Source organism: Lytechinus variegatus, chromosome 3 (genome assembly GCF_018143015.1).
Source record: "Lytechinus variegatus isolate NC3 chromosome 3, Lvar_3.0, whole genome shotgun sequence".
NCBI classification, from domain to species: Eukaryota; Metazoa; Echinodermata; class Echinoidea; order Temnopleuroida; family Toxopneustidae; genus Lytechinus; species Lytechinus variegatus.
The window spans coordinates 6,558,509-6,578,156 of record NC_054742.1 but is presented as its reverse complement, the minus strand read 5'-3'; the positions used below and the strand labels follow the sequence as shown (position 1 = coordinate 6,578,156).

Genomic DNA, 19,648 nt, shown 5'->3' with positions numbered 1-19,648 from the left:
ACTGAGAGTAGAAATAATACCGTTTATTACTGACCAAATCGACTCGAAGTTCGACTGTAGGGCTCACATTTCCCCGCTGTGCAATTGCAGTGCGCATGTCTAAATGTCCGGCTCGTACAATAACTAGGTAGCATGATAAAACCGGACTTCTATATTACATATTTTGCTAACTGCAGCGGGTTTACTGCGGGAACAAGCCATTTCCCAATCAATGTATTTTTCTTCGTTTTTTCAATATATCAAAAATATCTCAAGGTCAACTGAAGCAAAGTTAAATACTAAAGTACTTTTGATCGTTCGGCCCACGGCATATATGTATCTGTGTGTGAGAGAGAGGTAAGGGAGGTGGTGCAAATAGAGGTAGAGAGAAAAGGGTGTGTAAATGTGGGGAGAGAGAGAGAGCAAAACAGAGAGATAAGTCACATGGGATTTACTGACTTGTTTGTTAAAATCAACAACTTTCATCAGTTGAAACAACTTCTCATCTAAAACTGAAAATTGAGCTCATTGCCTACATATGAAATACAGTATATAGGCAACTGGAAACTAACCTGAACATTGAAAGAATTCAAAAAATGGATTTCTCCAAAATATATTCAGTTTCACTTTTACCAGACATTTTGACAGACATCGACTTATTGTTCAAACATGTATTATATTATATATGTAATTTGTTTTTGTTCTCTGAAACACCTTGAGCATCTAATCAAGACGGGAATTGCGTTATACACGTCTAATATATTTTACCGCATACATCTGTAATTCCGAAGCTTTGTTATCCCAAAGGTTCGTATTTCAGAAGGTTCGTAATTCCGAAGGCTCGTTAGTCCGAAAATGAAATGAGGTTTGTAATTCCGAAGGTTCGTTAGTCCGAAAACGAAGTGAGGTTCGTAATCCCGAAGTTTCGTTAATCTGAAAAAAAAATGAGGTTCGTAATTCCGAAGGTTCGATAGTTCGAAAACGAAATGATTAACAAACGTTATTTCGTTTTCGGACTAACGAACCTTCGGAACAACGAACCTTTATTTCGTTTTCGGATTATCGAACCTTCGGAACAACGAACGTTATTTCGTTTTTGGATTAACGAACCTTCGGACCATCAAACCTTATTTCGTTTTTGGATTGTCGAACCTTCGGAATAACGCCACAAATGTTCGGATTAGTGAACCCTTTTACGTTTTCGGATTAACGAACATCGAGGTATAGGCAATTTACGTATTTCAGAATTACGAAGTGTAACCATATTTTACCTACTCCATGTCTGGTCTGTCTTTCAGAGATCTGATTAATACTTTCATAGCCATAGTGAAAGATTGTGCTGATGAAGTGAAGCATGCTGCATCATCCATAAAGAAAGATATTGATTCAAACATCACAGAAACAACATCCCGCACAGCCGAAGTCATGAACAAAAGTAAGTGTTTATTAAATGAAGTGTTATTAAATTGAAATGTCAATTACCCAGACAGGTATTTGTTTTAAGGCTATTTTGTAGGGAAGAGATGATCTCCAAATACTACTTCTGCAGAGAGATGCTCTGAACAAGGGTACTGCTGTACAATTTGTGTTGTATTTGTTTCATTTGATGTATTGTTTCATAATAAGATATCTGACTATTTTAGCGCAATAGAATTGACAGGAATGCAAAAAATCATAGTATCACCCACAAGGATGACCAATTTATTTTCAACTTTAATTGATCATTTATATACTAATGTTCATTAGTAGGATATTCATGCGGGTGTAATTGAAACTGATGTTTCAGATCATTTTCCCATTTTTGTAGGGCAGAGTCGTGTAGGGAATAGTTCTTTTGCAAGGAAATTTACTTTATCATATAAACAGTACAATTTTATTTGAAGATGATATAACTGATTTGGACTAATTTGTATGGATATGAAGGTGTGAATGTAGCTTATGACAAATTTCATGAAATGTTTGCGCAAGTGTGTGATATACATGCACCTAATATGGCCATTAACAATTCAAAGAAGAAATCTACTCCCTAAAATCCTGGGGCCATATTCTGAACATTGTCTTTTCTCCATATTTTATCTTAGAGATATGACAAAATCGGTATTCTGGTGGATGTCAGAACTTTTGTCACAAAAATTGTCATAAATTTTGTCTCTTTTCTTTAGCGCGCATCAAAAATATGCGGCTATATTATACGCGAAATCTAATATACAAGCAATAGATATTACAAAAGCTATGACAGGGGATAGCAGTCATACATTTTGTCATATCTTTTATTACCAAATATCCCGATACCCTGCAGACAAAATGTCAAGCAAATAATTATATTATTTAGATTACCGTAGATTGTGGTATTAGTTTCACTCATCATCCATGAGAATTTTCAAATTTTTTTTTTCATGCTACAATTAGTTGGGCCCTACATATTTATTCCTCTTTTTTACTGTTTTCCTTACTTTTCTACTTCTCTAAAATCCTTCACAGCTCCCTGTCTCTCTTTGTAATTAAGCGCACCAATATATGTGTAGTTGTGCGATGCCAGCAACTGTTTTGGGGATACGCCCGTCCTGCCACGGGGCCTTCCTATTGGCTAGAAGGGCTCCCACTGGGAACTAACGATGATTTTAATTGGTTTGCTTCCGAAAAGATGGGTGGGAACTTTGAGAGATATGACAGGGAAAAGACAATGTTCAGAATACCAATTTGTGACAATCATAGCGGTGTCACATCTCTCCGAGAGAAATGACAAAATTTATGACAAAAGTTATGACAGAGTTCCAGAATACCACCCCAGGATATATTTAGGACGAAGCATAATCTATACAAAAGATATAGATCATCAAATTTTAATGATGAATATAGAAACAGATAAAAAAAATATAGAAACATGCTAGTAACGGTTGTAAAGATTGCTAAAAGGATGTATTATTGCAATTTTTTAGTGAAAATAAGAACAACATGAACAAGACCTTGGGAGTTATCAACGAGTTGATCAATGGAAATAATAAAAATAAGAAAACAAACATTGAAAAGCTAGTTATTTGAGATGAGGGTAAGGATGAAGTTTTGTCTTCAGATGATGACATAGCTGATGAGCTTAAATATTTTACTGCTACTGGATAGACATTAGCGCAGGAGATTCCACATGTTAATCTTGATTACAGAAAATATTTGGCAAGAGGAAATGAAAAATCCTTCTTTTGGAAACCTATAAAAGAAGAGGAGGTTTATGATAATCTAAAACTCTTTAACAGTAGGATATCACATGGATTTGACAACTTGCCAATTAGGTTAATCAAGGATGCCATATACCATATATTGTTGTGCCACTTACCTATATTTTCAATTTATCATTGGAAAAGGGAGAATTCCCAGATGGATTAAAGATTGCAAAAGCGACTCCTTTATACAAAACAGGCCCCAAAACGGACCCAGTCAATTATAGACCAATTTCTGTTCTTCCCATCATTGCAAAGGTGTTTGAAAAAATAATAAACGGTTGTCTTATGAATTTTCTAGAAACTAACAAAATATTGTATGAACATCAGTATGGTTTTCGAAAACGATATAACGGTAGTATAAAACTATGATTGATAAACCTTGTAGATATTCTCATGCTCTTGTATACATGTAAATCCTTTATCCAGCCGTACATACTTCATGGAATAGAAGTCTTGGGAAGTTCCTACAAAAGTCATACTGCATACTACTGGCATAAAAAATGGCCATGCGTGTAATAACTTCCCCATTTCGAACAAGCTCCAGAGTGAACCACATGTAAAGAACAAGAGGGAGAGAGCATTTTAATGCTAAAATTACCTACCGGTAAATGTAATATGACACATGGGACTTTTTCAATTTCTTTCATTGGTGCAAAGTTGTGGAATAATTTACCCATAAAATTAAGGGAAGAAACAACAAGATAATCGTTTCGCAAAAATGTAAGAATTAAACTTTTGAGTTGTGGTTAATCATTAAGATTAAATTATATAATTTTTAGCTCATCCGGCCCGAAGGACAAGGTGAGCTTACATGTATGCCGTGGGTTGGCGTCCGTCGTCCGTCCACAATTTCAAAATGCTACTACTTCGCCATTTCAAGTCCGATTTCAATTCTGTTTGCTTTATACATGTATAATAGCATTAGATGGGGGATTGAAAACCTCTACACAGAATTTTGAAATTCATTAATTTATTCGCATTTTTCAAAATTCACAAAAAATGCTTTTTCTTCTTTATTTCTTGACAGATTTTTATATTTTTCTTCCATCTGGTAGAGCTGCATGAGGTTCACCAAACTTGTACACAAAATTTTGAAATTTTGTCTGGAAAATTATTTATTCTAATTTATGCAAAATTTATTCATAAATCACAATGTTTTTCGTCTTCATTTGTTGATCACTTTCAATTTTGTTTGCTTTATATGATAGCTCGAGGTGGTGATACAAAATTTCAACATTGAATTTTGAAAGTCATCTGCTAATTTATTCATATATTTTCAAAAATTCAAAAATTATTTATTCATTTGTTGATTGATTTTGGTTATTTTTGTTCCATCTGAGAGCTACATTAGGTTCACCAAGGTTCTACACAGAGTTGAGAATCTTTGACTAGATAATCATTAATACTTAATTCATATGAAATTTATTCATAGATCACAAAAAATGCTTACATTCTTCATCAATATCAATTCTATATCCTCAATTTATGTCACCAATATATTTCAAATTTTCAATACAGTGTCAACTGGGCTGAAATTAAAATTATGTCAAATTTTGTTGCGAGATGCCGGATGAGCTCCACATCATTGTTGTGCTAGTTTTTCCCTTTGTTTATAAAATGAACCCAGAGCCTTTGACTTTGGATTCAGAATACAGTAAAAGAATTTTGGAGAACCAAACTCAACTAGCACTCTGCTAACTTTTGGTTTTCCTTTTTAACAACAATCCCCCTTTTGTGTACTGTTAATAATACAATTTGCACATGTGCTGTCTGTAATATGGTTGATGGTTGTTGATAATGGCAATAAATTGAGGGCAGTATTGCATAAATTTATTTAAAGGCATTAAATAAAATTACAATGTTTCAACTTACCCCGCATTCCAACTTAACCCCAACCTCCCGTACATCTTGCAGCATTCCAAGACATGCTCATTTCAATGGACAACAAACAGTACTTTGCAGGATTTATGATAGTTTTAATGATTTATAGTTATTTCATGAGTTTAACAAAACAAGGCATTCAGGGCTCTAGCTATTACAACAGGAAATAAATATGCAATTCATATCATTAGTAATCAAATAGGGAAAGAATTATTGGAATTTATCATTAAACTGAAATGAAAGTAAAACAGGAAATTTATATGACAGATGTGAACAATTGTGTTATAAACAAAAGTTCATAATTCTCTTCATAGACCGAGTTCATCTTTTCATGCCTCTCCTTCTACCAGTAGAAAATGATAATTTTCTGCATTTCACTCAGAAATTGCACGATATATTGTGCAAGTCAGAAAATTCTTGACATCACATTATTGATTCCTGATGGAAAATCCTTGGTCTTCATTTTTCTATTTCCAAGTGTTTTGATTGATTGCTTTTCCATCCATACATATATTTTCACATTGATACTGTCAAGGGAGAACCACGTCAGAGAATATCAAAATTGACTGATGATCTTGAACACAGCAAATAGATGATTGCTATATAATCTACATTTATACATTTACCAAGTGTCAACATTGATATTTGCATGCTTTTAGTGATTCATGATTCATGAATTCAGATTATTGTAACTTAACTTTTATCCATTTTGTTGTTTCTATTGAGTGAATGTAAAATAGATCTAAGAAGATCATTCCTTTTTTATGTTTTTGTTTACTCATAAGTTGCAAATGAGCTGGCTCTTCATCATAAACAGCTTCTCAATAGCTTAAAGACAAGAGAGGATCATGAAGCAAAAGTAAAAGACTTGATGGAAACCATTGCTTCTGTAAGTGTCAACATCACCGTCAGAATTTTTTAATGTTGATGCATGTTTGTAAATGAAATGTAAATCTTATTGCAGTACAAAGATTTTCTTCCATTCCCTTGTTATATACAAGTTGAAGTAATTAGTATACATTGTACATAAAGTCACACACATCAAGGGTCTAATATCATATTGTCAGCATAATTCTTATAATGGGAGTGTCTGCAAATATATAGCCAGAATCCAATGACTTGGGATATACATGTATTCTGTACAGCATTTCAAGACATCGCCAATGTATTGTAGGTCACACTGAAACGTATTACTCCAAGATAGTTTAAAGTTTTACTTCAATAAAGTTAAGTATGTTGATTGTCATCATCTGATTTTTTTTTGTAGATGTCAACTTTCCATATAGAATTTAAGTGTTGAAATAATCTGACTGGAAAGTCTGCTATTGGGAAACTTACATTCTAATAATAATATTAAAGTAAATGCATATTTATAGAAATGTTCATTCAGGTATTTAATCAATTAAGCCATTAGTAACTGTTTTTTATTTGTTGATTTTAATTTTGGATTGAAATGGCAGTTAATTGATTATCCTCTCCACTCTTTTATTTGCATTGATTTGCCTCACCTCAGAAAGATGCCAAAATTCAGCTCCTTGAATCCCAGCTGGAAACAGCCAAGTCTGATAGAAATGAGCACCTCCTGAAAGCTATGCTTGACATGTACAAAGAACAACAAAGTGTTACAAAACAACATCTTGATAAGGTTCATGAAGAACAACAGAACATAAAAAACCAGCAGAGTATGCTTCTCAAAGAAACAGAGAAAAGCCATGCCACCCTCAACAGGATGACTTCAGCTGCACATGCGAGAGGAGATGAATCAAAGAGAATGTTTCAGATTGAAAGAGAAATAAATCACTCAACATCTTCATCAGTACCTCCAATATCAGTTGGGACAACATTCAACAAGTGCAGATATTTGCCTGGGATAGCTGAGAGTGATGGCATTGAGCGGTCAAAAATTACACCTCTGCAAACAAACACTGATTCTTGTCAAGTGACAAGTCAACTCCATGTCAACCAAATGAGTGTACCCAATCCTACCCAGGGGCAGTTACAGAGTTTATATCCTAGTTCTAGCCAATGCGGAGTGTCAGATGATGTCGTGCCCAGAGCTGAGCGAAAGAGGATGCCTCTGAATACTTCTTCACAACTATTCCAGAATCCACCTGTTAGTTATCAAAACTATCACCAAGATCTATCAAATGGTATGTATGCTATTGAACCTGTAGTGAGACCAGAAAGTCTGTATCAACCACAAGGATCAGCCCATCCTGCTCTACCTCAATATAGAAAGCAAGCAGGAAGCACCAGGAATCATTTGCAAGATAACCAAAATCTTTCCACTTCAACCAATTATCCAACAGGCAAGAAGACATCTTGTTACAACCATTTCAACAACAAGTTCAGTAGCCCTAATTACACCAGTAGTAATCAACTATGGTCAAAGAAGAATTTGAAGCCATCCCCTGTTGCAACCATTGCCCCTCAAGCCCATTGCATTAAAACCTATGACGATGGATCACAGGATACCCAGGTAATTTCAACAAGAAAGCAGAGCTCTCAAAAAAGACATGGGAAGGGAGCAGCAGAATGGCATCAACCACAGAGGAAGTCGGCTCGTTTATCTGCAAGGAATAGCCCTGAAAATGCAAATGGCTTTTGTTCCCTGAAGGAAGAAAGGGGAGAGGAGGATAGACCATCTAGAAGAAAGAGTAAACCAAGAAAAAAAGGAAGGTCTCATTATGTTGCCCAATCAGAAAAAGAAAATGAAAGTCGATTAGATGAGTCTCAAAGTGTGGACGAAATGATACCCACTTACATGGAGCAGAAATTCCCTTCTGCCAAAAGGGGGGCATTCCAAAACCACATATCTATGAAGAAACTACCAACCCAAATAAAGCAAGATAAAACTTGTTCAACAATTCCAAGTACAAGTACCAGAAGTATTTCTGATATCCGAACTATTGAAAACAACTCTTCTGACGAAGATGATGAATACACATTTCATGATGATCATCAGAATCCACCAGCCACAACTTTTAAGGCAGTCCATACTGTCAAGCGTAGTACTTCTTGTGGAGATAAAGTCAAGCATGAACAACAAGAAGTTTTCACAAAAAGGTTAGTTGGGATATTTTTGCTAAATGTGACACCAAATTTTTTTCTTCTGTTTTTACATGGTTGGACACACTCTGAGTGATTTATTTTATAACTCTAATTAAATTTTGACAAATAATGAAATCTCCATGCTAACACTTGTTTAAAAAAATAAATCTGTAAAGGATGGAACAGGTATTCAAATTTGCATAAAGTAGTGTGTGACTTAGGAACAGATTGATGAAATAACAGCCTGGTTATTAAGGTACATTTATGATGAACTATTGCTCTAACCCTGATCTGATGCACCTGTTACCTTAATCGACATTTCATTGACCTCATTTCGCCTAAAAAATCAAATCTCATTTGGTCTTGCTCTCCTTGATCTCTCTGTCAACTTGATCTGTCCATGCATTTCTAGTTCCCTCAGACCAGTTCTTTCTTTAATAACCTTCCAGCTCAAACTGAGACCCTGATCAAACACCAGCTATGGTGATCTAGCCTTCTATGCAAATGGATACTTCAGAGATAATTGTGGGAATCTCTTGATTGATACGCTGTAGTGTGCATCCCTTAAATGTGATCTGACCAATTGTGTCATGCCTTACATACCACACACTACAAGGAATTCAAGCACAATATTTTTCCATTTGCAGTATGTTGCTATTTTGGAAGTCTACCTCTCATTTCATTATGTTACTGTTTCAGATCTGTTATCACATACTCCACACCCAAGGGAATGAAAGAGAAATGCACCTCTGCTCAAGGATCAACATGCAACATGGGACAAATGAATAATTCTACATTGGGAAGACAAAATATCAAAGACAAATGTTGGCAAGGAAGAGGAGTATCTGCACAGTGTAACAATCCAGGTGAATGTACACTACACACTGCGATATAGTGCCACCAATTTATTGATTTAATGTAATTCATTACAGGAACTTCCGAATAACACAAGATGTCATTTTTGTTTTGCGACATCATCAAAATTGAAATCTTAACCAAGGTTAACATTGGAATTAATGGACCCATGCAGTTCATGAAACTTGGAAAAGGTCGTTATGGGTCGAAGAACTTTGACTACGTTTTGGGTATCATGATTGAAGTCATAAAAACATTAAGTTTTTAAATGTCATCATACTTTAGGAATTAATGGACCTAGTTTGTGAAACTTGGTCATTAGTGTAATCAACTGTCACTGATCATCTTGCGCGAGTTACAGGTCATATGACCAAGGTTAAAGGTCATTTAGGATCAATTAATTTGGACCATGTTGGGGGTATATTTTTGAACTACCATTATAACTTTTTTGGATCTAGTTCATGAAACATGGACATAAGGGTCATGAAGTATCATTGATTGTCTTGCATGAGTCTTAGGTTACAGGATCAAGGTAAAAAAAAAATATTCATCTAGGGTCAATGAACATAGTATGTGAATGATGTTTTTTGGAATAATTATTCATCTTGACATTCAAAGTCGGCACTGCTGATATATTGAATTGTGTAATGCAGGCAAGACTGCTAGAGGCATTCCACTTGTTTTAAATGTCTTCATAACTTTGAAAGTATAAGGTCATATATAATTAAACTTGGACATAAGGGTAAACCACGGAAATAAAAGGAGGGGAAAGCTGATCGTGCGTGAAAAAGTGTCTCCCGCGATTGTACGTAGTCACGCAAGTGCCGCCATCTTGCCAGTCCCTTCATGTTCATCTGCAATGCGAACCAGTGTGATTCCTTGTCACTTGCGCCATAAAATAACTACATGAAACAGAAATATGTGTGTGCTTTCTGCATTTAACTGCACCAGTATACAACGCCAATGAATTGGAAAGACTTTTCACAAGTATTTACATTGTATACCTACCCAACTTTTCTGTAAAATAAGACAAATTTTCTTACAAGGTCATTCGGAAAAACTAAAAAAAGTGTAGTCTCGCATTCTGCAAAAGGTGTTGGAATTGACTGTCCGTGTTTCAGTTTGGTTTATTTTCATATCTTTCAAAATATTAAAGGCCCATTTCAATATTCGGCAAGTACGAAAACATTAATGATACAATAGTACAATATCATAGTTCAATAGACATTTTAAAATGTTAATATCTTTTAAAGCTGCAGATTAGAGATGCACACATGAAGGGAAAATAAAAGCAATTCTTGTAATTTATAGTTTTCATCATAATAAAACTGATAAGTATCGTTATATAATTTGTTGTATTATGAATAGTAAAAAAAATATACAAAGAAAATAAATATGCTTTAGAACAGGAAGAGAGAAGGGAAAATGAGGGTGGGCTGCATGTTTAACAGGAACATGAATAAAAGCCCTATGATTATACTAAATGAAGGTCATTTTGGTACTGCCTAAAAAAAAGTTTTACCATAAAATGAAGGATCCAAAAATATACTTTTCTTTTCCCTTGGCAGCCCAATTAAGGGGATGGGGTAGATCAGCCACTGGGTTGTGGGTAGAGTAATGGTTTACAATTTTCTTACTATACTTGGCTGTTCATACTTATGTTGAATTTAAGATCAGGGTAATTCATAAAAGTACTTGTAGGACATTTTATCTGATATCAAGCATGGTCCTGGGAAGTGGGATGTTGGGGTGCTTTGATCAGCACCCCTAAGATTTCCCTGGGGGTGCTGCATGTATAGGCAGTACCCCCAGGTATTCCACTATGTGTTAAAAATTGGGAAATGTAAGCAAAATTACCTGGCTAAATTCCATTTTCTATTTTCTATTTTTTTTGCTGGTCAAATTTCTCTGGGACCGTGATCACCTTCATTTTGTAGTAAACCTTTTGGGGGGGCTTGTCAATTCACTTCAGAACCCCTTGTAAAATCTTTCCCAGGGTTCAAAATTATTCATGATAGACCGAAATGCTATAAGGATACAAAATTGTCATTTTTTGGTGTGCTGGGCCTGAAAAAGTTTGTGCTGGCGTCATTAAAAAAAAATCTTTACCCCCGCTATCTGAAACATATGGAATGATGTACCTGTCGACAATATTACGTACATGCACACTTCACACCCCAAGTATGTAAATTAACAATCTATTCGAAATGTCAATATCCATTGTTCAGGAGTGTACACGTACTGTTAAACCTAGACTAGACTAGTACTGACCCCCCCAAAAAAATGACTAAAGCAGAAACAGAATAAAGACATATAGTGACAACCCCGCCTGTAATAGAAAAATTTTATTTCAGTAGCAGTTTAAGGCACAGACAGCTTGATACTTGATATTCATTGGCAGTATCTTGTACGAGCGACTGTATTTTTAGATTAAACATTCATCGAAAATATAGCAAGATAATCAATAGAAAATACAAATAATCTCAAGATTTACAGTCAAACGTAGTAAATTAACATATCAACAGTCCATGAAGAGTATAGGTGGAGAGTGTTTCAAAACAGAACCTTCACTTGCAAAAATTAGTAGGGGAAGGCGGGGTAAGTTGTGACACTTTTTGCATTTTGCATGTTAGAATTGATATGACTAGTACTATTGTAGAAATAAGTACCTTGCCTTTAAATTTGATTCTTGGGAAATGTTTTTCACCTACATATAACTTCTACCCCCACACTGAAAGTCATTCTGACCTTTGAAAAAACCAATGTCAAATGGCTCAACTTGCCCCAGATATGGGGTAAGTTGAGCCGCAAAAACTACGTACAAAATGTATGGGGGGAGAACCAGCATGTCAATTATTTGTTTAAAGTCTTTTCACTTGCTAATTCTCTATAAATACTAACATCCTTTAAAAGGAAAAAAGCAGTCATGTAAATTTGCTCCTTTCAGTCTGCTTTTCAATCGATTTTATGGTTTGTTTGTTTTTAAGATACATTACCATAAGAATTACCATGGCTCAACTTGCCCCATGCTGTTTGGCTCAACTTACCCCAGTCCGAACTTAGTGCGATAATTTTGTATCCACACATTTATTATGCATCCATCATATAAAAGACTATGACAAGAATGAAGATCCATACCTGGACTAACAATGTTGTTATCATGTCTTTACTATATTTAAAGACGTGTGTGTGAATAAAGCACTTATCTATTTCACACTCTTTTTTACTTTTTTGGCTGAAATTCATACTTTTCCCTCTAAAAAACTACTTTTTGTTTCAAAGTGGAAAACAATGTGGTGGGGTTAAGGGTTATGCTATGGATCATCAAAACATGACACCACCACAATGTCTGACCCATTCATTATTGGCCTGGGGCTGGTGGCTCAACTTGCCCCTATGCTCAACTTACCCCGCCTTCCCCTATAGATTACCTTTCCTAATTATATCGATGCTTGTTATAGGCCTAGTAAATTTCTTTGTTTCTCATCGTGAGGTTTAAAACAAACAAGGATCTTATTTTCAAATTTTCAGAAATAGATATAATATTGTAACTGTAGAAAAATGTATGAAATAAGATAATCTTCGCTTACATGTAGGACTGTTTTTTTATTCTGCACTGAAATCTGACCTACCTACGAACACAGTACGATCCAACACTCTTGGGGACTAGCAAGATGGCGGCGGTGCACTGAAGCGAAAAGCTGTTGAATTGGCGACAATTTGATGCATGAATTGTGGATGGGTACAAGCCTTCCCCTTCCTTTTATTTCTGTAAGGTGAACAAGTATTTCTGTAAGGTGAACAAGTATTTCTGAACCTCCTACTTGAGTTTCAGGTCACATGACCAAGGTCAAAGGTCTCTTAGTGTCAATGAACTTTGACCATGTTGGGGATATTTGTGGAATTGTCATCGTGATTTTGAAATTGTATGGATCTAGTTCATGAAACTTGGTCATAAGAGTTATCATGTTTCCCTGAATATCCTGTGTTCGTTTTAGGTCACATGACCAGGATCAAAGGTCATTTAAGTTCACTGAACTTTGGCCGTGTTAGGGGTATTCGTTGAATTGGCATCATAACTTATTTTATTAATTAAGTTATTATATGATTGTTTTCTTTAATTTGTGAATGTTTTATTCAATAGCTGTTTCAAAGTTAGCACTGTGGCTATATTGAATGGCGTACATGTAATGCAGGCGAGACTGCCAGAGGCGTTCCAATTGTTTGTAAAAGCAGAATAGTCCCATTCAAGCCAGAGCCCTGCTATCATTCACATTTCGAACATTATACATTATTCATGTATATCGAAATGCACAATGCAGGCGAGACTGCCAGAGGTGTTCCACTTGTTTATACCATGATTTTATATTTGTATTCATGATACTCATTGCAGGCATTATATTAAACAAACTGTTAAATGAGCTTTTGGTGTGTTGAAAAATGCGCTTTACTACATTGCATTACTAATCAACATTCGATTAAATTAATTCAGAGAGCTATACGACTGGAATATATTTGGGAATATTAGAATAGAATGATATGAAAAAAAATAGATTAGCAACTTTCATTTTGTTCTTTTTAAATTCCTTCTCTTTGTGTTGTTAAATGGAACCCGATTTTAAGCAGTGGAAGAAATTTGGCTTTTATATTAATCAAGTTGAAAATAGTGACTATAATGATAATTTTGTTTATTTGCAAATTCTTGTAACTTCATATCAAGATGCTGACATTTTGGACACAATCAAGACATACACTCAGAGTGAAGAAGAAGAAAGTTCTCAAGAAATCCAGTTTTCCTTGATACTACCTGATCACCTTGGTGAGCCATCTTACTTGTCTCTCTGTAAGGGTATAAGACATGAAATGTTATTCCTTGATAATGTATGCTTGTAATTGGTTAGGCTTACAACTATAACAAACAGATCGATCAAAGTTTTAAAGTATTATTCAGGCAAAGAAAACTAACCCAGGTATGAAAATCAAACGTTTAATTGTGGTCTATGTGCCTGTGCCCATGAAAGGTTGCTGTCTCTTTGTTATCACTTTGTTTTCATGATTCATTAAAAACATTTTTTGTGATTAATTTCAAACATCAGTCATGAAGGCCTATTATGAAGGAGAGACATTGAACTGATGTTGTTTAGTGTATCAAATTCAAAGAAAGCTCAGAAAGGTAATTGTATTCATGAAAGACACTATCCATTTATCCTGCATTCTTAAGAAATATTACCTATTTCATCAAACCATGCTTCATGTATGTGGCCAAAATTACTTATATGACAAATATTTGTAAACATCCATTTTGAAATGAATAAAGGGATAAATTCAATGATTGGATTGTGAGTGAATGATTTTACAACCTATAGAGATTATAATGCAACCAGACCAGTGTCTGTGGTGTTCTTTAGGAACATTCAATTGATTTTTTTTTTTAGAGTTGGGCGAGTTATAATAAGGCAATGCCCTGTTCTTAATACCGATGTCTGATATATCTGATTTAAAGGATGTTATATAAAGTTATATATTTTTAATCCTGCAGAGTTGCAGCAAAATAATAATCTTGTCCCAGCTGACTGGTCATCTGTGATGTCACCATCAGTTAACAGTTGCCACTCTGAGCAGGTTGTTCCTGACAAACTTCTAACCAAACGGCCATCAAAGGTATGTTTTGTCATAAGAGAATACTAGCTTACAAAACCACCGTGATGATGTCATCTTATACAGTGCGTCCCACAAAAAACGAAACCGAGATTTATCGATGATTTATTATAACTTAATCACAAAAACAATAGACAAATGACCTACCATTTTAAGGCTAAGAATCCCCTCTTTCATCTGAAATTACTTAGATTATTTCTCATGCACGCATGAGTGAGCAAAAACAATTTGAAAAAGGGATACCAAAAAGTCACTTGGCGGGCTGTGTCTGAGTTTTAAAAAGAAAACCACAGTTTTAAAAAGTTCAATATCTGCTCTTTAATTTGATACCTCAATAACAGAAATTGGTCAAGAAATAAAAAAGTCCTGGTTATTTGAAATAAGGCTTGAAATTCAATAATTTCATAAACTCACTAGCGTTCAAACTCACTGGACACTCCGTTTTGTTGACAATCAGCCATGCATTAAGTCTTTTGTTACCGTGCGATAGCTTCTGTGGGAAACCGGTGAAAACATGTTTATTTGATGAAATTATGGAAATACAACCATTGTTTCGAAGGATCATAACTTCTTTACTTCTTGACCATTTTCTGTGATTAAGGTATCAAACAAAAGAGCAGATATTGAACTTTTTAGTCATGTGATTTTCTTTTTGAAATTCAGATACCCCCACCAAATGACTTTTTGGCATCCTTTCTTCAAATTGTTTTTGCTCACTCATGCGTGGATGAGAAATTATCTAAGTAATATCAGATGAAAGAGGAGATTCTCAGCTTTAAATTGGTAGGTCATTTGTCTATTGTATTTGTGATTAAGTTATGATAAATCTTCGCTAAATCTCGGTTTCGTTTTTTCTGGGATGCACTGTATATGTTGAAAATTGATCTGGGTTCGCTGCCCTATTGATGTGTTTTTTTTAAGTCAGTGATGCAAAGGGGCTATTTCATCAACAGTATTCCAGGATTTTTTCCCTTCTCTTTCTATTTCAAAGTTTGTTATGAATATCTCAAGAATTTTGAAATCTCAATTACAAACTGCTTTCTTGGTGTTTGTGTCAATTGTGTGTGATATAGGAGGGGGGGGGGGGGGCTGACTTGCAATATTTTCGCAAAGCAAGAAGCTTTTGCCATGATGTATCTAGACTTTTTTTCTTTGAGTCTTTCGCATTTCTAAAGACCAAATTTGTGATGCCCGGGTACGCGGTTCTGAATATAAGTATAATTTTATACATCAATGTTGCTCAAAAATTGCTTAAAAACATGATTTTGTATCAATACAAATTGTATTTCAGCCAAATATATGTATATAGATATATTTTTTCGTTTATGGATTTAAATTACTTGATTTTATGCTGTTTTATGATTGCATATAAAGTTGCTGTCAATATCATTGAAAAAAAAAGTAAAAACAATGATAATATATAAGAAATTGCAAAAAACAGTATAATGCATAAGAAATTGATCTGATATCACAAATTTTTTCAAGTGCACTGTAAAAAGGGTTTCTAGATTATTAGTCCTCTGAAATATTGTTTTACATGTATGCATACCTCTGCTGTGACAGGTATTTTTCCAGACCAATTGTTTTGATGTAAATGGAAAAGGGCACATTTTCAAGGATAAAAAAACTGAATTATTTAAAGGACAAGTCCACCCCAACAAAAAGTTGATTTGAATAAAAATAGAAAAATTCAACAAGCATAACACTGAAAATTTCATCGAAATCGGATGTAAAATAAGAAAGATATGACATTTGAAATTTTCGCTTAATTTCACAAAATTGTCATGAATATTTGCCACTCTCGACCCAGGTGTAATAAATGGGTAGCCGGTAGAAAGGAATTCCTTGAATGCTTGATGCGCCCGATCAGGGTAGGTGTTAAACATTTGTATTAAGCGCTATATAAAAAAATTGCATATTATTATTATCATATCATGTTCGGTATGCAAATGAGGAGACTGATGACATCATCCACTCACTATTTCTTTTGTATTTTATTACATGAAATATTGAATATTCTAATTTTCTTCTCATTGCCAAGTAAAACAACGATTAATTCCTCTCTGAGCATGTGGAATTAGCATTGTGTAATATCATATGGTTCAGTCAAGTTGGTCCTTATTGTCATATTTGTAAAGAATGAAATATTGTATGATTTAAACAATGAAAAACAAAAGACATAGTGAGTCAGGGACATCATCAACTGACTCATGTGCATGTCACCGAGTTGTGCATATCACTGTTCTGTGAAAAATAAGCGAAACTTTAAAATGCCATAACTTTCTTACTTTACATCCGATTTCGATGAAATTTTCAGCGTTATGCTAGTTTGATTTTTTTCTCTATTTATTCAAATCAACATTTGTCTGAGGTGGACTTGACCTTTAATCTTCTGTTGATAAATGCATCATAGGCATCAGGTTTGATGCCGCCTCCAACATCAGCTTTCAACTCGGCCTCAAGTCTGCAATTTGGGTGTTGTCACACACACACACCAAAAGTAGACTGAAACTGCTTTGATATCCTTTATCTAGTTCACCTATTCAAATGCCTCTCTCTTCACATCAACATTTTCTATTGTTAGTAATAATTATTGTTCGCTATTTCTAGTTCAGTGATAAAGCTGCCTAAGGGTAATTGCGGTAAACTTGATCCAGTCCGGCAGTCAGAAATAGTGAGCTGATACACATATGTCGAGCTGGCTCCGGGGATGGCCTCAATCCACTTTCAATGCATGTGTATCTTGGGCCATAGTTCATTCTGACATTGTACCAATTTTTAGTATTTTTGTGGATACAGCTGGAATTTGAATATTAAATTTTGATTGTATGTTCATGACCAATGAATCTCAAATTACATAATACCTATTTGTTCATTCTTCTTTGCTAATAGAACTTGACATCTACTCGTAAACGAAGAATGATATATGGATCAAAGGATGATCTTAGGAAATCAATGGCTCAACTCATCACCCCTATCTAGCTGAAGAAATGGTAATAGACTTTCTCCTTCTTTGTTTCTATAGTCAAAATACAAATATTGTTTGTTTTTAGTGATAAATAGAGTTTTTTTATGAACATTCAAATTTTCAGTAGAAAACTTTGATTTTTAATACAGAAATATCATAACATCTCAGCAACACTTGTAGAAGACATGTAATCTGATTAATATTTTGCAACAGCTTGAATACTGTTTATGCTACAAGATCTCATTCATTTATTTGTTATTTTTTTCATTGAAGTTTCATTGTAGTAGTTGTTTATTATATTTCATACTTCCCCACGATTCTAGCAAATCTTTTCAATCAAAATTTATTATTTTGATGCTGTGCGTTTGCTGCAGTTAGCTTTTTTTTATTTTCAAAATTGGTAAATATATTCTACTAATGTGTAGATTGTAATATCCATGGAAACTAAGTTAGTGTATGAATTTGTTCAAATTAGTGAATTTGTTTACCATATATGTGCATATTTGTTGGATTGTTTATCCGAATAATTCTCATGTGCATGAAGAGACAGCAAAGAAAAAACATAAGAATAAGAATGAATCCAGAGAAAGAAATAAATATCATTAACAATATTGCCAGTGTAAGCTTTAGAAATAACTTAAAGGAGAATGAAACCTTTGGAACAAGATCGCTTGTGTGAAAACAGAAAAACCAAAGAAACAGATCAACGAAAGTTTGAGAAAAATCGGACAAATAATGAAAAATTTATGAGCATTTGAATATTGCGATCACTAATGCTATGGAGATAGCGAATTGGCAATGCGACACAGATGTGTGATGTCACTTGTGAACAACTCTCCCCATTACTTTAGTATATATTTCACTAGAATTGCCTCTTTTATCACATCTATCCATAAATCATGTCTTCTGTCTACATGAGGGCATGTAATACATATTTTTTAAGAATACATCATGGATAAAGAGTTTATATCATCATAACAAAAAGCAAAAAGAGACATTTTGCGGGTATTGTTATAGTCCACCAAAGGGAAAGTTGTTCATCAGTGACATCACACATCCTTGTCGCATTGCCAATGTGAGGATCTCCATAGCATTAGTGATTGCAATATTCAAATGCTCTTAACTTTCTCACTATTTGTCCGATTTTTCTCAAACTTAATTCTTATTCTTTGATTTTTCTGTTTCTACACAAGCCTATTTGTTCCAAAGGTATCATTCCCCTTTAAGGAAAAAATTGGTTTTTGTAATTTTCTTTATGGAAACCTTGAAATTAGATTAAAAAGATGACATCTTTAAAAAAAGAAGAAAATTTTAAGTGAATTAGGGTGTTAAATATGCAAACAATTTTTTTCATGAATAAATTTGCAGATTTTATTCATAATAATTAAAAAATAATTGTTTTCAGTTTTTTGTCTCACCTGCATAGCAGAGTGAGACTATAGGCGCCGCTTTTCCGACGGCGGCGGCGTCAACATCAAATCTTAACCTGAGGTTAAGTTTTTGAAATGACATCATAACTTAAAAAGTATATGGACCTAGTTCATGAAACTTGGCCATAAGGTTAATCAAGTATTACTGAATCCTATTAGAGTTTCATGTCACATGACCAAGGTCAAAGGTCATTGAGGGTCAATGAGCTTTGGCCGATTTGGGTATCTGTTGAATTACAATCAAAACTTCAAAAGTTTTTTGATCTCATTCATGAAACTTAAACATAATAGTAATCAAGTATCACTGAACATCCTGTACAAGTCTCAGGTCACATGGTCAAGGTCAAAAGTCATTTAGGGCCAATGAACTTTGGCCGAATTGGGGGTATTTGTTGAATTACCATCATAACTTTGAAAGTATGTTGGTCTAGTTCATAAAACTTGGACATAAGAGTAATTAAGTATCACTGAACATCCTGTGCGCATTTTAGGTCACATGACCAAGGTCAAAGATCAATGAACTTTGGCCATGATGGGGGTATCTGATGAATTACCATCATAACTTTGCAAGTTTATTGAGCTGACATTTGAAACTTGGACATAAAAGT

General features: G+C 34.4%; 1 protein-coding gene across 3 annotated transcripts in view; it reads left to right on the top strand.

Moving 5' to 3' along the window:
* The window catches only part of LOC121410088, a 43,868-nt gene extending 25,550 nt beyond the window's left edge, over positions 1-18,318 (top strand). For all 3 annotated transcript variants that reach the window (XM_041601953.1, XM_041601952.1, XM_041601951.1), the window contains 7 exons: positions 1,278-1,414; positions 5,864-5,967; positions 6,592-8,144; positions 8,829-8,995; positions 13,705-13,803; positions 14,524-14,645; positions 17,535-18,318. In XM_041601953.1, coding sequence (XP_041457887.1) covers positions 1,278-1,414; positions 5,864-5,967; positions 6,592-8,144; positions 8,829-8,995; positions 13,705-13,803; positions 14,524-14,645; positions 17,535-17,624 — 2,272 coding nt within the window. In that variant the 3' untranslated portion in view covers positions 17,625-18,318. The remainder of the gene's footprint in view (positions 1-1,277; positions 1,415-5,863; positions 5,968-6,591; positions 8,145-8,828; positions 8,996-13,704; positions 13,804-14,523; positions 14,646-17,534) is intronic.
* The last annotated feature ends 1,330 nt before the right edge of the window (positions 18,319-19,648 follow it).